This window comes from Camelina sativa, chromosome 3 (genome assembly GCF_000633955.1).
Source record: "Camelina sativa cultivar DH55 chromosome 3, Cs, whole genome shotgun sequence".
NCBI classification, from domain to species: domain Eukaryota; kingdom Viridiplantae; phylum Streptophyta; class Magnoliopsida; order Brassicales; family Brassicaceae; genus Camelina; species Camelina sativa.
In genome coordinates this window covers 6,428,487-6,441,335 of record NC_025687.1, presented here as the reverse complement: position 1 = coordinate 6,441,335, position 12,849 = coordinate 6,428,487, and the positions used below count along the sequence as shown (strand labels likewise).

At 36.9% G+C, this 12,849-nt stretch overlaps 4 protein-coding genes across 7 annotated transcripts; 2 read left to right on the top strand and 2 right to left on the bottom strand.

The window, feature by feature from the left end:
- LOC104772960 lies at positions 977-3,123 on the bottom strand. Of its 2 annotated transcripts, XM_010497515.1 has the most exons (3): positions 2,954-3,123; positions 2,186-2,581; positions 977-2,096 (listed from the first exon to the last, which is right to left on the bottom strand). In XM_010497515.1, the coding sequence occupies exons 2-3, from the start codon at positions 2,451-2,453 to the stop codon at positions 1,297-1,299; spliced, it is 1,068 nt and encodes a 355-aa protein (XP_010495817.1). In that variant the 5' UTR covers positions 2,454-2,581; positions 2,954-3,123; the 3' UTR covers positions 977-1,296. The 2 variants fall into 2 exon arrangements, with proteins under 2 accessions (XP_010495817.1, XP_010495822.1); XM_010497520.1 differs by lacking the exon at positions 2,954-3,123 and having other exon boundaries at positions 977-2,091; positions 2,186-2,305.
- LOC104772949 (KH domain-containing protein HEN4-like) lies at positions 7,210-9,847 on the top strand. 3 transcript variants are annotated; one of them, XM_010497512.2, is made up of 7 exons: positions 7,210-7,333; positions 7,732-7,782; positions 7,861-8,360; positions 8,453-8,815; positions 8,894-9,148; positions 9,235-9,405; positions 9,504-9,539. In XM_010497512.2, the coding sequence occupies exons 2-7, from the start codon at positions 7,755-7,757 to the stop codon at positions 9,537-9,539; spliced, it is 1,353 nt and encodes a 450-aa protein (XP_010495814.1). In that variant the 5' UTR covers positions 7,210-7,333; positions 7,732-7,754. The 3 variants fall into 3 exon arrangements, with proteins under 3 accessions (XP_010495814.1, XP_010495809.1, XP_019098984.1); XM_010497507.2 differs by having other exon boundaries at positions 7,218-7,333; positions 7,732-8,360; XM_019243439.1 differs by lacking the exon at positions 7,210-7,333 and having other exon boundaries at positions 7,755-8,360; positions 9,504-9,847.
- LOC104772934 (casparian strip membrane protein 6-like) lies at positions 11,046-12,086 on the top strand. The gene is made up of 3 exons (XM_010497491.2): positions 11,046-11,395; positions 11,479-11,602; positions 11,755-12,086. Exons 1-3 carry the CDS (start codon positions 11,079-11,081, stop codon positions 11,968-11,970), a joined length of 657 nt encoding a protein of 218 aa, XP_010495793.1. The 5' UTR covers positions 11,046-11,078; the 3' UTR covers positions 11,971-12,086.
- Positions 12,007-12,838, bottom strand: LOC104772940 (photosynthetic NDH subunit of lumenal location 2, chloroplastic-like). Its single transcript, XM_010497498.2, has 2 exons — positions 12,302-12,838; positions 12,007-12,210 (listed from the first exon to the last, which is right to left on the bottom strand). Exons 1-2 carry the CDS (start codon positions 12,782-12,784, stop codon positions 12,112-12,114), a joined length of 582 nt encoding a protein of 193 aa, XP_010495800.1. The 5' UTR covers positions 12,785-12,838; the 3' UTR covers positions 12,007-12,111.

Sequence of the window (12,849 nt, the reverse complement as noted above, 5' to 3'; positions counted from 1 at the left end):
AGCAAGGAGGAGTATGTGAATTTACAGACGAATTCCCCGGAAAATGTGGCAATGACGGGAAGAAAACGTGCATAGAAGCGATGAATAAGAAAGGCACTTCAGGAGAAGGCAAAAAGAACTTACGTTGTGAATGTTTTGATAACCCTGTTGTCATCTTAGGTCGTCCCAAACGTATATGCAGATGTCGAAATAATTGCTAAGAAACTATATATAAACATTGTAACCAAAACCTCCTTATAGTAATAATGAATGATCAACAAAATAATTAAGAGAGAGTGTTTGGTGTTGTTAGAAAGCCAGAGTATAATTTATGTGCTTTCAGATTAGATTATTTTCGATCATGGCACTAGTACTTATCTCAACTGTTCACTTACTGATCACCTTCATATAATTTATCATCTAATAATAAATCACAGTACTAATCACGTTTTTGTTGTTAGTGGCTTTGTCTCTAAACTCTAAAGCGATATGAACGTAGCCATGTCGTCATGCCCTTGTCTGATTCTTGTTGAATGAGAGAAATTGTGAGCCTAAAAAGTTTGTTACTAAGGAGCATATGGTTAGAAGAGATCATTATGCTCTCTTTGTTGAATATTTATGAATTTTCTTATTTTTTTCCTTCATAATTATGTCCTTACCTTTTAAGTCATGGACTCATGGCCATGGTCCCTGGATAATTATAATTTTAACTTTTATCTGTTCAGATGACATTATGAATTGAGAAAACTATATTCACTAAAAGTTGTTTTCATACAGATTAAGAATTACTTTTAAAAGCCCCATATTCAATATATACAGTACCACACTACCACTTATGAATCAAATAATGATGACTTCATTCAACATTTATCAGTTTTACATTTGAATGTTGGTTGGAATATTCACATCAAAACTATTAAACGGAAGGATAACATTTAATCATAACCAAAACGGCCCCAAACTTTAACAACAATGAAGAGAAGTAATCTGACCAAATATATATTTCCGTACGTACCAAATTGATTGTGTTCGTCCATACCATATCATACAGTTTGGCAGTTTACTAAGCTGTCTACACATACAGGAATTGGCACAATTTAGATCCGCAATTACACCGAACCAAAGACACTTAAGATGGCCACCAACAGATAGATGATTACTAGTTACATAACAATCAAAAAGCTCTTAACAAACTTGTTTACAGATCTTCCATAATGAATACATGATCATCCAAGATCAATACTTGTCAAAAGGTTAAAAATTAAGTAGGTCAAAGAATAGACCTTTTAATCTCTCTGCTTGTTTTCTTCTCCAAAGCTACCATGAAGCTTTCTCTTTCCCTCTAGAATGCACAAGCGAGACTTGATTTGTCAGATTTTCCTTGGCTAATGAGTTACTTTTCTTGATTCTACTTGGAAAATCTTTGCTGGAGTTTCCTCTAAGTGAGAGATTTCTCCTTAGCCGGTTCCGGTTTATCATCATCATGGTGTTCTTCGGTGGCACGTTAACAGCACTTTCAACACAGTCACCGGCTTGAGCACAACCCCATGGTCTTATAGAATGTCCATCTTCACAAAGCGGTTTAAGCCTTGGGAGAATGTTGTGTGATTTGAAAAGCTCTCCTTCCTCTTTGGTGCATATTGGACAAGACGGGTCATTGCGTTGAGTCTTTGGAGTTGATTGGTCAAGACATTCCGCGTGAAAGACATGTTGACATGAAAGCACTCCTGTGACAGGCATGTCTCTGTTTCTTACGAGGGATCGAGATCCCCAAGGAGATTTCTGTGAGAGGTATCTATTACACAAGGCACATTTAAATGTACTTGAAGGTACTCTCTGAGCTTTGGTAGAGTTGTTAACCCAATCAAGAACTGGCTCTGCAACATCCACAGAATCAATGCTGCTTGTGGTCCCGCTGCTCCAACTGCAGGCATCCGCAGAATCAGATGTTATATCCCTAACATCATCAGAAGGATGCAGTATAGGATGAACAGGCTTGGACAAGAAAAAGCGCCGGCTTGAGAAGTTTCGGTTAGGTTCAGAGTCACCAATATCAGAACAAGATGAGAACGAACCAACGTTTCTTGATGTACAAGGAAGTTGCTTAAGAATCTGATCTGCAGAGAGAAACATGAAACGATATGTAAGCCGATCAGAGCAAGAATCGATTTGAGTTGGCACGGAGGATTTGGTTGATGCAACAAACCTCTTCTTGTTGCAGAATCAAGATGATTAGGAGTCCAATGAAGAGCCTGAGAAAGGTCGGGACTACGAAGAACATTAGCATTATTTGATGAAGTGGAGGAACCATAACAGCTAATACCATCAATTAATCCATGGACATCCCATCTCGATGAAGGTGGAGAGAAACTTGAATTAGTCCTCCAATAAGGCTCATGGGGGCGAAACGAAAACTCCCCACTTGCAGAATTTGAACTATCTGACTTCGCAGCAACACAACAGAGCGAACCCATACTCACTTTACAACAGTACTTCTGAAGACTAATCTCCAAATCAAGGCTTAATAAACACCCCTCTATGAGACAGATCTTGCAAAAACCATAATTTGGATTTGTTTCATTGCTCTTTTAGCTAAGCACACCTGAGTTGAGTAATCAAAATAGCAAAAAAAGTTTCAAACTTTCAATCATCAAAACAAACATCTAATAACTCAGGACATTACGAATTCACATTGTAGTACCAAAGCTCAATCAGAACAATGAAGAAGGAAAAAAAAAAACAAATCTGGAAAATTTAAAAGAACTAATCTACCTAACCCAGTAAGGCAGTAAGTAAATCTCTTACTCATACAAGTAAGCAAAGATCTAAACTTTAGATTCCAAAATGCTTTTTTCTCCCTATAAGAAGAAGATGAAAAGGAAAACAAAATAACCCACATTGTCGAAATTTTCATTTGCAATGAATATATGACTTCTCCAATGACATTAAGATTTGTAAAGTAAAAGGGGCTTACTGCTTCAAAACTCGGAGCGACAGAATCAGGAAGAAGAGGACTGTTGTCGGAAGAAACTGAAACTACGAGCCGCGAATTGGATCGAGAAAAAGAAAAACCCTAATTTCTTGGAAATGGGAGAAATCTGCTTCTTCTTTACTCTACTGTACTGTGTGTGTATGTAACTTTTATCTTGGTTGTGTTTTATTTTTACAAGTACATTTATTTAAGGTGTATGTATATAATGGAAGTGAGTTTAAATTAAAAGCAAGTAATTAATGTACGTTGAATGTATTTTGTTGACAAAATAAAAATGTGGAATGCATTTAATTTTTAGATGGAAAAAATGAATTCGGTGAATTTTTTGAGTCAAAGAACTACTGTACTGTTTGCCAAAAAAAAAAAAAAAAAAAAAAAAAAANCTATGTTTCATATATGCAAATATTGAATCACTATATTATGAATGTTTTTTTGTTGTTGTTATCGAGTGGCATGCCCTTAAAATTGATCAAAATGTTTGCTTACTAAAGTTAAGAGTAACACTTATCCTGAACTCAGTTTTGAACCTCAATTCAAACCCTATTTTTGTTATAAAGATTTCAAACTCCTAGAAACCGTTATCGATTTATAAAAAATTATTCTAATCGATCATCACTTATCAAAATTTATCAAAACTCAAAAGAATAGGGAAATTAAGAGTAAAAAATGTTTAATAAAACTTCCTTTTTATATATAATTTGGATGAATAAATTTCATAACTTATAAAAGAAAAGTATTAGAAATTTGAATTAGTTTTGATGTTTTATCTGCTTAAAATCATGAAATTCGAGTTGATTTTGCCGTTTCAAAATTTTGTTTTGTCAAATTAAACAGATAGTCAAAACTTATGAAATTTAAGTAGTTTTGTTGTTCTAACATTGATTTGGTCAGCTTCAATTAAAAACTAATCCTTTATATTTTTTTTTCTTCAACTTTCAAGCAAAAAATGGCACAATGGTAACTGGTGAGATTGTGGAATAAACCTTAAATCACCATAGTTGTGGAAAGACAAAATCCGCATCATCCGTGGGAAAATGGAGTTGAATTCAAAAAATTACATGTAAGAAACGTCTTTTCTAAAAAAAAGAAAGTGGGTGAACTCTCTCAGACACGGAAGTTGAGGTAGTCGCTCATCTACAATATGAGCGTCTTCTGGCGACAAATCTCTGGCTCTCCGTCCTGACCGGCGCTTGTTTCTACTTTCTCGGGTTCGATTATTCGAAGATCTTTGGTCCACTTCCCCCGGCATTTCTAGTCGTCGACGAGACCTTCTGGAATTCCTCCAGCCTTTCTCGGTATTGGTGAGAATGGCGAGCAAACTGGGTGACACTGTTCTTGAGTTTCTCCGGCGAGAACATGCCTTCTTCGTGGTTTATAACCAAAATTATTTTCCCGACCTCTCTACATCTTCTAGACTGTCAGTGGTCGGAGGGGATCGTATTCTCAAAGCTTTTTGTAGGATGCAGTTTCATGAGCTCTTTATGCTTCTCCTTAAAGGTTCCGACCATCTCCACTGGGCTGAGTTATCAGATCTGGTCTCAGACGGTTTTGCTTTCGGTCAGAACCGGTCAACGTTCTCTTCCGGCAAGATCTCCTTTGTAAAATTGCTAGCTCCGACTTCCCCCTGTTTGGGGAGAGACTCGGAATCTTCCTTCTCATGGGATAGATCTGTTACACGCTCCTGCTCTATAGAGAGAAAGTCCTTAGTCCCGGTGAGAGCCATTTCCGACACCCTGTTTGGAGCGGAAGTCCCATCCGTTATCACCCTTCTGCCGCTCAGCACCAAAGCCACCAAAGCTGAAGCAGATTCACCTAGTTTAGCGAGCTGTTGTTCTCTCATAACTCCGTCGGCTACACTTGTAATGACTAACCTCTCCTTCCGACAAAACAGTTTACCGTTGTCGAGACTTTTCTCTAGCTCAGCCAATTCTCCATCTATCTCGGGTAATCCCTCCTAAAAAACTATTCTGTTTTGCCTCTCGACCTTCTTGGTCGATGATAGTTCCGCCTCCAAGCAGCACCGCTGCCTCACCTCGCTCAGATATAGTGTGGAGCTGCAACGGAGAAGAAGGTCGTTTACCTTGTTTTCCCGTCTAAACGGAGTTCTCAATCCTAGTGGGCTAACACATGGCCAATCTTTCATTTTTCATTTAATGGACTTAGGCCCAACAAGTATTAAGTGCTCCCATTCCAGCCCAAGTATCTCTAAACATGATTATTTTTCCGACAAATTAACGAATGGATTTGTTATTGTATTTCTTGTTTTGTGCCTACAACGTTTATCAATTTTCTTATGTGAAAGAATTTCCCCCTTTTGGGAGGTTACTTGTTCTAATGAAATTAGTCTAATTTCCTCATTCGATGAGAGCTATTTTACAATAAAATCTTCTTATAAGGAGAGATTTTTTGCTTCCTCTCCTCTTCAATTATGTCTTTTGGAAGGCGTAGTAATGGCAATTGAAGCTTCGTGCAATACAACACCCTCTCCAAGTGTCCTTTCAGGTTTTTGGTTTTCAAGACTCTCGTCTTGTCCAACATGTGACCACCCTTTCCAAGGACCTTTGGTGCACGCACGGAATCCAAACACCGCGTTCATTCTTTTGCAACATCTGCGGCAATGGTTATCAATGTGGCTGACTATGTGGCAGTGGTCGGTCATCCTTCACCACGAGTGGTCTCACTTTGTGTGGCAACTCTTTACTTTTAGGACTTGTTGTCCTTTTTATGTATCTTGTCACTTTTATGGTTTCAAGTCAAGCTTTAAAGCTTGTTTTATGTATGTTTTAAGATCGATGTTTGTAGTTTATTTTGTCCTTCTGTGTAAGTTTATTGGTGTATTTGGTTGCTCTTCAAAGAAAGCTTGTAAATCTTTAATCTAATATAATGGAGTATCTCATAGAAAAAAAAAATGGAGTTGAATTCGAATGTTTGTTTATGCTTCTCCAAAAGAGTCCACACCATGGAAAATGTCTCTCCATAATACCACATTACTCGGAGTGAAATGCTTATTTATGGTCACCACTCCTCAAAAACATTGTTGCTTCCCATGTTCCTCATTGATTAATAGTAGTATATAACAATATTATGGTTTTGATATAGAACTAGTTGATAAGTTTAACTACAGCCTAATTCGTATATACAAGTATATTTAGTTATTTACATACGTTAATATTCAACTAAATTGTATGTTTACAATCAACTACTATCGTTTGTAATCAAATATTTTAAAAAGTGTTTTTTTTTTTTTTGCTTATATTCAAAAAGGTTATAAACGCTATAAAACAGCACAAAAACATTTTGTGTAATTGGTGTTAAACGAGTACAACCACACAATCATCACCAATAAACACAATGTTGAATGTACACTCTCAAAACGTTTCATATCGAACCATGAACCTAATTAAAGTAAACAATAATAATTGTGAATTATCTAGTCACATATTCCGTCTTGGCTCATGTGACTCCAAACCAATTTACTGAATTATATAACATTGACTTAACAAATTTCCTATCAATGGGACGACAGATAATCTAATACTCAAGTTTGTCACTATTTGTAAAAATATTTTTATTATATTTCTTTCATTCTTTATATTCGAGCTATATATGATTGTATTCCAATCTAGCACATGCTGTTAACGAAGACTAATCTGGGATTAGTTGGGTAAGACGAAACATAGTTACAATAAACCAAAGCCACCGGACACAAGTGGAATAAGAAAAATTGTAAGTCATACTAGTAATTTAGTTCTTTTACTGCTTTTATCAATATGTTATCTGGTCATTTTATTTGTTATATAACCGACACATAACTTGCTAAACCAACGAAATATGTCGTTATCATTTTAAAACATATTAGTTCACCAGACTATTAACGATGGTTTGCACATTATATTTTCAGTGTAGTTGGTGATAATAATCAAAAAGTTGACTAATACACATTTATCTAAAATCCAAAACTATGATCAAATCAGTAATCACTACAGTATAAGAAAACCATAATTATGGTCGTAATAAATAATAATTCTCGAAGCAAACAATATAACAAAAAAAATATTTATTTTATAAATTTTCAGGTACGTATAAATAATTTCTTATATTGAGTTTTACGTGCCGTCACGTCCCGAAGAACAGTTTAAAAGAGAATAAAAATTAAAAAGCCACCTGTTTTGTTATTTGTTAATCAGAGAGATATTTTAATAATATTAAGACGTTAGCCCCAAAACCTTCTATTTCTTTCTTCTCTGCTTTCAAACCCATCATAAAAGCCAAAAAAAAAAAAAAACCATTGAAGCAAGAAGTGCCAAGAGAAGCGGTCACATTTTCCGGTGAAATCTCCGATCATCGACCCTTTCTTCTCCGGTAATCATTGCATGTTCTATAACTCTGAATTCATTAAAATGTTAAACAATCGAGTTCATCTCAAAATGTTGTTTTTCTTGGTCGGACGGTGATGTGTCAATGGATCTTGATCAGTTTGGGTTCGTATTGTTTCATTCTTAGCTCAATTTGCATAAAGAGATATAATTTGGGGACATATTTTGACCTAATCTCTGTTTCTTGAGTAATTTTAGCATAGTTGACCGACGAAGTCAAGACTTGTTTTATAAAATTTTGGCTCTTTGGTTTCTAACTAGAGCTGTCTCTTGTGTTGTTGCCAAGATCTGATCTTTATAAGTTGGGTTTTAGAATGAATACTCCACAACTCTGTTTTGTGTAGTTCTTGATATAGACTAATAAATAAATCTTATTTTCACCAGCTTCCCCTGCGGCATTGTTAAAAATGGCTAGTACACTGAGGAACATTCATGGTAAGAGATCTAATTTGCAATCTGAGTTTACTGGAAATGGAGGAAGTAAGAGAAGAAATCTTCATGATCATGATACAGATAATAATGTCATTGGGTCAGACGACACTGTGTATCGTTTCTTGTGCCCTGTGAAAAAGACCGGGAGCATTATTGGCAAAGGCGGTGAGATCGCGAAGCAGATAAGGTCTGAGACTAAATCAAACATGAGGATAAACGAGGCTTTGCCAGGGTGTGATGAGCGTGTTGTTACCATATACTCCACTAATGAGGAGTTGAATCGTTTTGGAGATGAGGGAGAGCTTGTTTGTCCTGCTTTGGATGCTCTTTTCAAGGTTTACGACGTGGTTGTGGCAGACATTGATGATAATGATGATGATGATGATGATGGTGATGATCTTAGCAAGAAGCAAACTGTTACTGTGAGGATGCTTGTGCCATCAGACCAAATTGGTTGTGTTATTGGGAAAGGTGGGCAAGTAATCCAGAATCTGCGTAACGATACCAATGCTCAGATTCGTGTCATCAAAGATCATCTACCCTCTTGTGCTTTGGCTTTGAGTCATGATGAGCTTCTTCAGGTGAGTGAGATACAATAACATTCACAAGTCTTATAAGGATTTGAATTCTAATTAAATTAGCTCTCATGATCATTGTGTTGGTTGATTTTCAGATAATTGGTGAACCTTTGGTAGTTAGAGAAGCTCTTTATCAAGTTGCTTCACTGCTTTATGATAACCCGTCACGGTTTCAACACTTGCTCCTGTCATCTCCAAGTTCCATGCATCAGCCTGGTGCGATGTTAATGTCTGCAGCACTAACGAGCTCTCACAGAAACTACGCTGTGCATAGAGATATAACAGATGCTAGGGAGTTTTGTGTTTGCTTCATCTGTCCATCTGAAAACGTTGGAGGTGTTATTGGAAAAGGTGGTGGTTTCATTAATCAGATTAGGCAAGAAACTGGTGCAACGATTAGAGTCAATACCTCAGAAACTGATGATGATGATTGCATCATTTTCATATCATCAAAAGAGGTAATGCAATATCTCTTATATCTCATACAAATATTAAAAATGGGAAGATTTGATAAGAGTTTTCTTGTGTGTATATAGTTCTACGAAGACCAGTCTCCTGCGGTGAATGCAGCGATACGCTTACAACAGCGGTGCAGTGAGAAAGTGGGTAAAGATGCGAATGATTTAGCAATCTCCACTCGTTTACTTGTGTCGAGTTCCCAAATAGGGTGTCTCATTGGAAAAGGTGGAGCTGTTATATCCGAGATGAGGAGTGTAACAAGAGCTAATATCAAAATTCTTCAAAAAGAAGATGTACCAAAAATAGCACGCGAAGATGAAGAGATGGTTCAGGTGATTTGAACACATATCTGGATTGTGTTCTATTACTTTTCTTTTGTTATGAAACTAAGCCAATGGTGGTTTTTTGCTGTTGTCAGATTACAGGAAATCCTGATGCTGCTATGAAAGCACTGACGCAAGTAATCTTGCGATTAAGAGCTAACTCTTTCGACATGGATCATGGACTTGTCTTGTTACCAACATCTCTTCCATATACCGAGAGTTCGAACAAATCCAAGTACGCAAAACGCGATGACTACACTAAACTGGTATGTTCTGGTTCACAAGATTTGAGGATTATCCAATGTTGTATGCATCATTCAATCTAGACATTCCACTAAAGTACATGATTTGTTTTTATTTGCAGAATTCGAATTCCAAGAGAAGAAACAATGTTTCTTAGAACGGAAAGATTGAAGAGTGTGTGTTCAACAGTTTCAGGAACTTCTATGTATGCAGTTTTTATACAAAATGAATGATTTACTTGTAGAAAGAAGAAAGTTGTCTATGCGAGATGTAAACAAGAGGGTGTGTTTTCATCTTTTTCTTTTTCTTTTTAGTTTTTACTTTGGTATACTGTTTGAAATCTCAAAAGTGTTTTGTCATTTCTACTTTTAGTAACCAACATGTCACTATCTATTGTATTACATTAAAGAAAATACCTGCCAATATCTCTTTAATCTTTTTATGTGTTTGAGATTGATGTATGAACCCTCTAGTTTTTATTCCAGGATGTTTTGCTTTGTCACGCAGGAATTGCATTGTATGAGGGCCTCATTATGAGGCCATGAGCATATTCCACTTTACTTTTTCTCACAGTGTCTGTGTCACACACTACTTGTTTTGTCGTTTGCTTCCAGCTTTTTCTGTCTTTGTGAATCAAATATGTATCTTCTGTCTTGAAACACACTAAAAGTTTTTGCTCTGTTTTGAAACCAGTAGTTAGCAGAGCTTGAGCTTGAGCTTCAAAATCTTCCATTGGTTAGCAGTTAGAACTGATATGTCGATGTGGGACAAAGTTACAGTTATAATTTTACTGACTATATTGTCAAACTCGGTACTCTTAGCTTAAGAGTGGAAACACGAATTTTACAAAAATTGGACTGATGAAGTGATGGGATGAGCCAGGCCCTTGCAATAGTGCAACGCATGGGCGACTCGCGAAAGACCAGATAGCAAGCTATCTTAACGGGCCTTCTCCCTTAAAAAATAGAGTTAATATCGAGTGAGCCAATGGCCCACATATCAGATATTAAACTGATAAGAACAGATACTACACTTGATCTTAGCCAAAAGGCCGAGAAAGGTATGATTTGCCAGTAGAGCTCAGCGTCCTTTATATATTACACAAGATTGACTATTGCTTCTCTAACTCGTCGATGTGGGACATTTTCAAAAGAAGCACTTGCCTCATCTTTAAACAATAACGCCTATAAAAGACAAAACAGTCCTTCTAGTTTATGTGCTCGATTTTTGTGTCTGAATTTCTCTGGTTTTTCTTACCTTTGGAACTTTGCTCTCGTATCACTGGTTCAAGCTCTGTCTCTACGATCGAATATTTTCAACAATCTCAGAAAAATCACAGTCAAAATTAATAAAGACTTCAGAGTTTTTAGCTTTGGATAATTAGCTAAGGACATGATAATATGATGCCAAAAAGAGAGTTCATATTGGTTGTTGTTGGATGTAACAAAATTAGAGCAGGTATGCTAAACACAAGATAACAAATAAATCTTTGCTCATTCTATGTCCTCAGCAAAAAACCTAAATTCTCTGTCTTTATATGAATTCTACACTTAATTATGCTTTTACATTTTGTATTTTATTCTTCACTATAATCAGCTATTTCAAAGTCTTAACCACTTCTTGAATTATCCTTACTGTGGAGATTTATATATACGTATTCAGACCCTTTTTGTGTAGTAAACAGTCACATACAAAAATGGAAGAAGCAAAGCATATCGAAGCTGGGGAAGCACAACGGATCGAAGCAGGGGAAGCAAAGCATATTCAAGCTAGAGAAGCACAACAAGGGATTGAAGCTGGGGAAAGTTCAAGATCATCTAGGAAAGTTATTACTTTTGAGCCAAAGTTGGTTATAAACAAAGGAATATCGGTTCTTGGATTCATTCTGCGGTTATTTGCTGTTTTTGGAACAATAGGAAGCGCGCTCGCCATGGGAACAACGCATGAATCTGTTGTCTCTTTGAGCCAGCTCGTACTTCTCAAAGCTAAATACAGCGACTTACCAACGCTCATGTAAAAGATTCAAAAAGATCAATACTGATTAATCAAGAACTGATTGTGTACATATAACAATATTGCTTTGCTCTGCTTCATAGGTTTTTCGTGGTTGCAAACGCGATTGCTGGTGGATATTTGGTTCTTTCTCTACCTGTGTGTATCTTTCATATCTTCAGTACTAAAGCTAAAACCTCAAGAATCATCTTGCTCGTTATCGACACGGTATATCTCTCCGACTCTCCCTCTCTTTTTGTAGTTATAACTAAATTCTGTCCCAAGAAAATTTCCATTTCAATGAAATACAACTTTATGCCTAACGAGGCGATCACTCAAAATGTTGCGATGTCTTGTTTCTCTCTATATATAACAATCAGGTGATGTTGGCTCTGGTGAGCTCTGGCGCATCAGCAGCAACTGCGACCGTGTATTTAGCTCACGAGGGCAACACAACAGCTAATTGGCCACCTATATGCCAGCAATTTGACAAATTCTGTGAACGCATCTCTGGATCTCTCATCGGTTCTTTCGGAGCATTGATCTTGCTCATGCTTATTGTTATCAATTCTGCTATCTCCCTCTCACGCCACTAAGATATCTATGCACTTATGTATATCGATCTGATACACTATTTTAAGGTCTTTAAATTTAATTATATGAAATATAATGTAATGTAACATATAAAGAGTTCAGACATTTCTTATTAAGAGATAGATATATACAATACAACTGAATTAAGCAAGAAGCTCCACCACGCTGTCTATCGATTTCAATGTCTTCTCGTAGTAGAGATACGACTCGTACACCTTTGGCGTCCGTACGTAAAAGTCCAACTATTATATGAAAAAACATTTAACAATATATTGTTACTACGTATTGATCAAAATATGAAAATATACTGTGGATTAGAGTTTTCACTTATACCTCACTCATGTTTTCGACAAGCTGGTTTGCGGCCTGAACGTAATCATTGCGGCGACTCTCCGGCAAGATGTTCATGGCGTTGGTGAGATCCTGAGACAGATAAGCCTGTTTCAATCTTATGTAGAATATAACGTACCTCCACGACATGTGGTCCAACATCTCCCTCATGCCTCTCAATCCTTCAGCCGTCTGTTTTATACGCGCAGCCGCAACCTCAGGCGATAACCCCGGCATAAAATATTTCTCTTTAATGAACGACCTCGTCCCCCATTTCTCCTGTGCTAACGCTGATGACGTGACCGCAGCGCCGCCGATGGTAGTGAATGTTATAAGTGAAGTCAGCAGTGTTCTCCGGCCAGTGAAGATATCTTGTTGGGATTCTCCGGCGCAGCATACAACGGAGAATGGTGGGTTTGAACGCCGACGGTAATTTGACCGGAGGAGGAGATACGGTGGCGGAGTGTTGGTCGTGAAGGAGCTCATTTTTATTGTTACTATTATATTTTTCTTCTCTGTTTTTTTTTTTTTTTAGGATAGGAAATGGGAGG

What these genes read in the sequence shown, in the direction of transcription:
- LOC104772949 (XM_019243439.1), top strand. Translation starts at nt 7,755, where the DNA reads ATGGCTAGTACACTGAGGAACATTCATGGTAAGAGATCTAATTTGCAA. An exon ending in GTCATGATGAGCTTCTTCAG is followed by an intron (nt 8,361 to 8,452) that starts GTGAGTGAGATA and finishes GTTGATTTTCAG; the next exon opens with ATAATTGGTGAACCTTTGGT. An exon ending in AAGATGAAGAGATGGTTCAG is followed by an intron (nt 9,149 to 9,234) that starts GTGATTTGAACA and finishes TGCTGTTGTCAG; the next exon opens with ATTACAGGAAATCCTGATGC.
- LOC104772960 (XM_010497515.1), bottom strand. Translation starts at nt 2,453, where the DNA reads ATGGGTTCGCTCTGTTGTGTTGCTGCGAAGTCAGATAGTTCAAATTCT. An exon ending in TGATTCTGCAACAAGAAGAG is followed by an intron (nt 2,097 to 2,185) that starts GTTTGTTGCATC and finishes TTCTCTCTGCAG; the next exon opens with ATCAGATTCTTAAGCAACTT.
- LOC104772934 (XM_010497491.2), top strand. Translation starts at nt 11,079, where the DNA reads ATGGAAGAAGCAAAGCATATCGAAGCTGGGGAAGCACAACGGATCGAA. An exon ending in AGCGACTTACCAACGCTCAT is followed by an intron (nt 11,396 to 11,478) that starts GTAAAAGATTCA and finishes TCTGCTTCATAG; the next exon opens with GTTTTTCGTGGTTGCAAACG. An exon ending in TCTTGCTCGTTATCGACACG is followed by an intron (nt 11,603 to 11,754) that starts GTATATCTCTCC and finishes TATAACAATCAG; the next exon opens with GTGATGTTGGCTCTGGTGAG.
- LOC104772940 (XM_010497498.2), bottom strand. Translation starts at nt 12,784, where the DNA reads ATGAGCTCCTTCACGACCAACACTCCGCCACCGTATCTCCTCCTCCGG. An exon ending in TTGTCGAAAACATGAGTGAG is followed by an intron (nt 12,211 to 12,301) that starts GTATAAGTGAAA and finishes TTCATATAATAG; the next exon opens with TTGGACTTTTACGTACGGAC.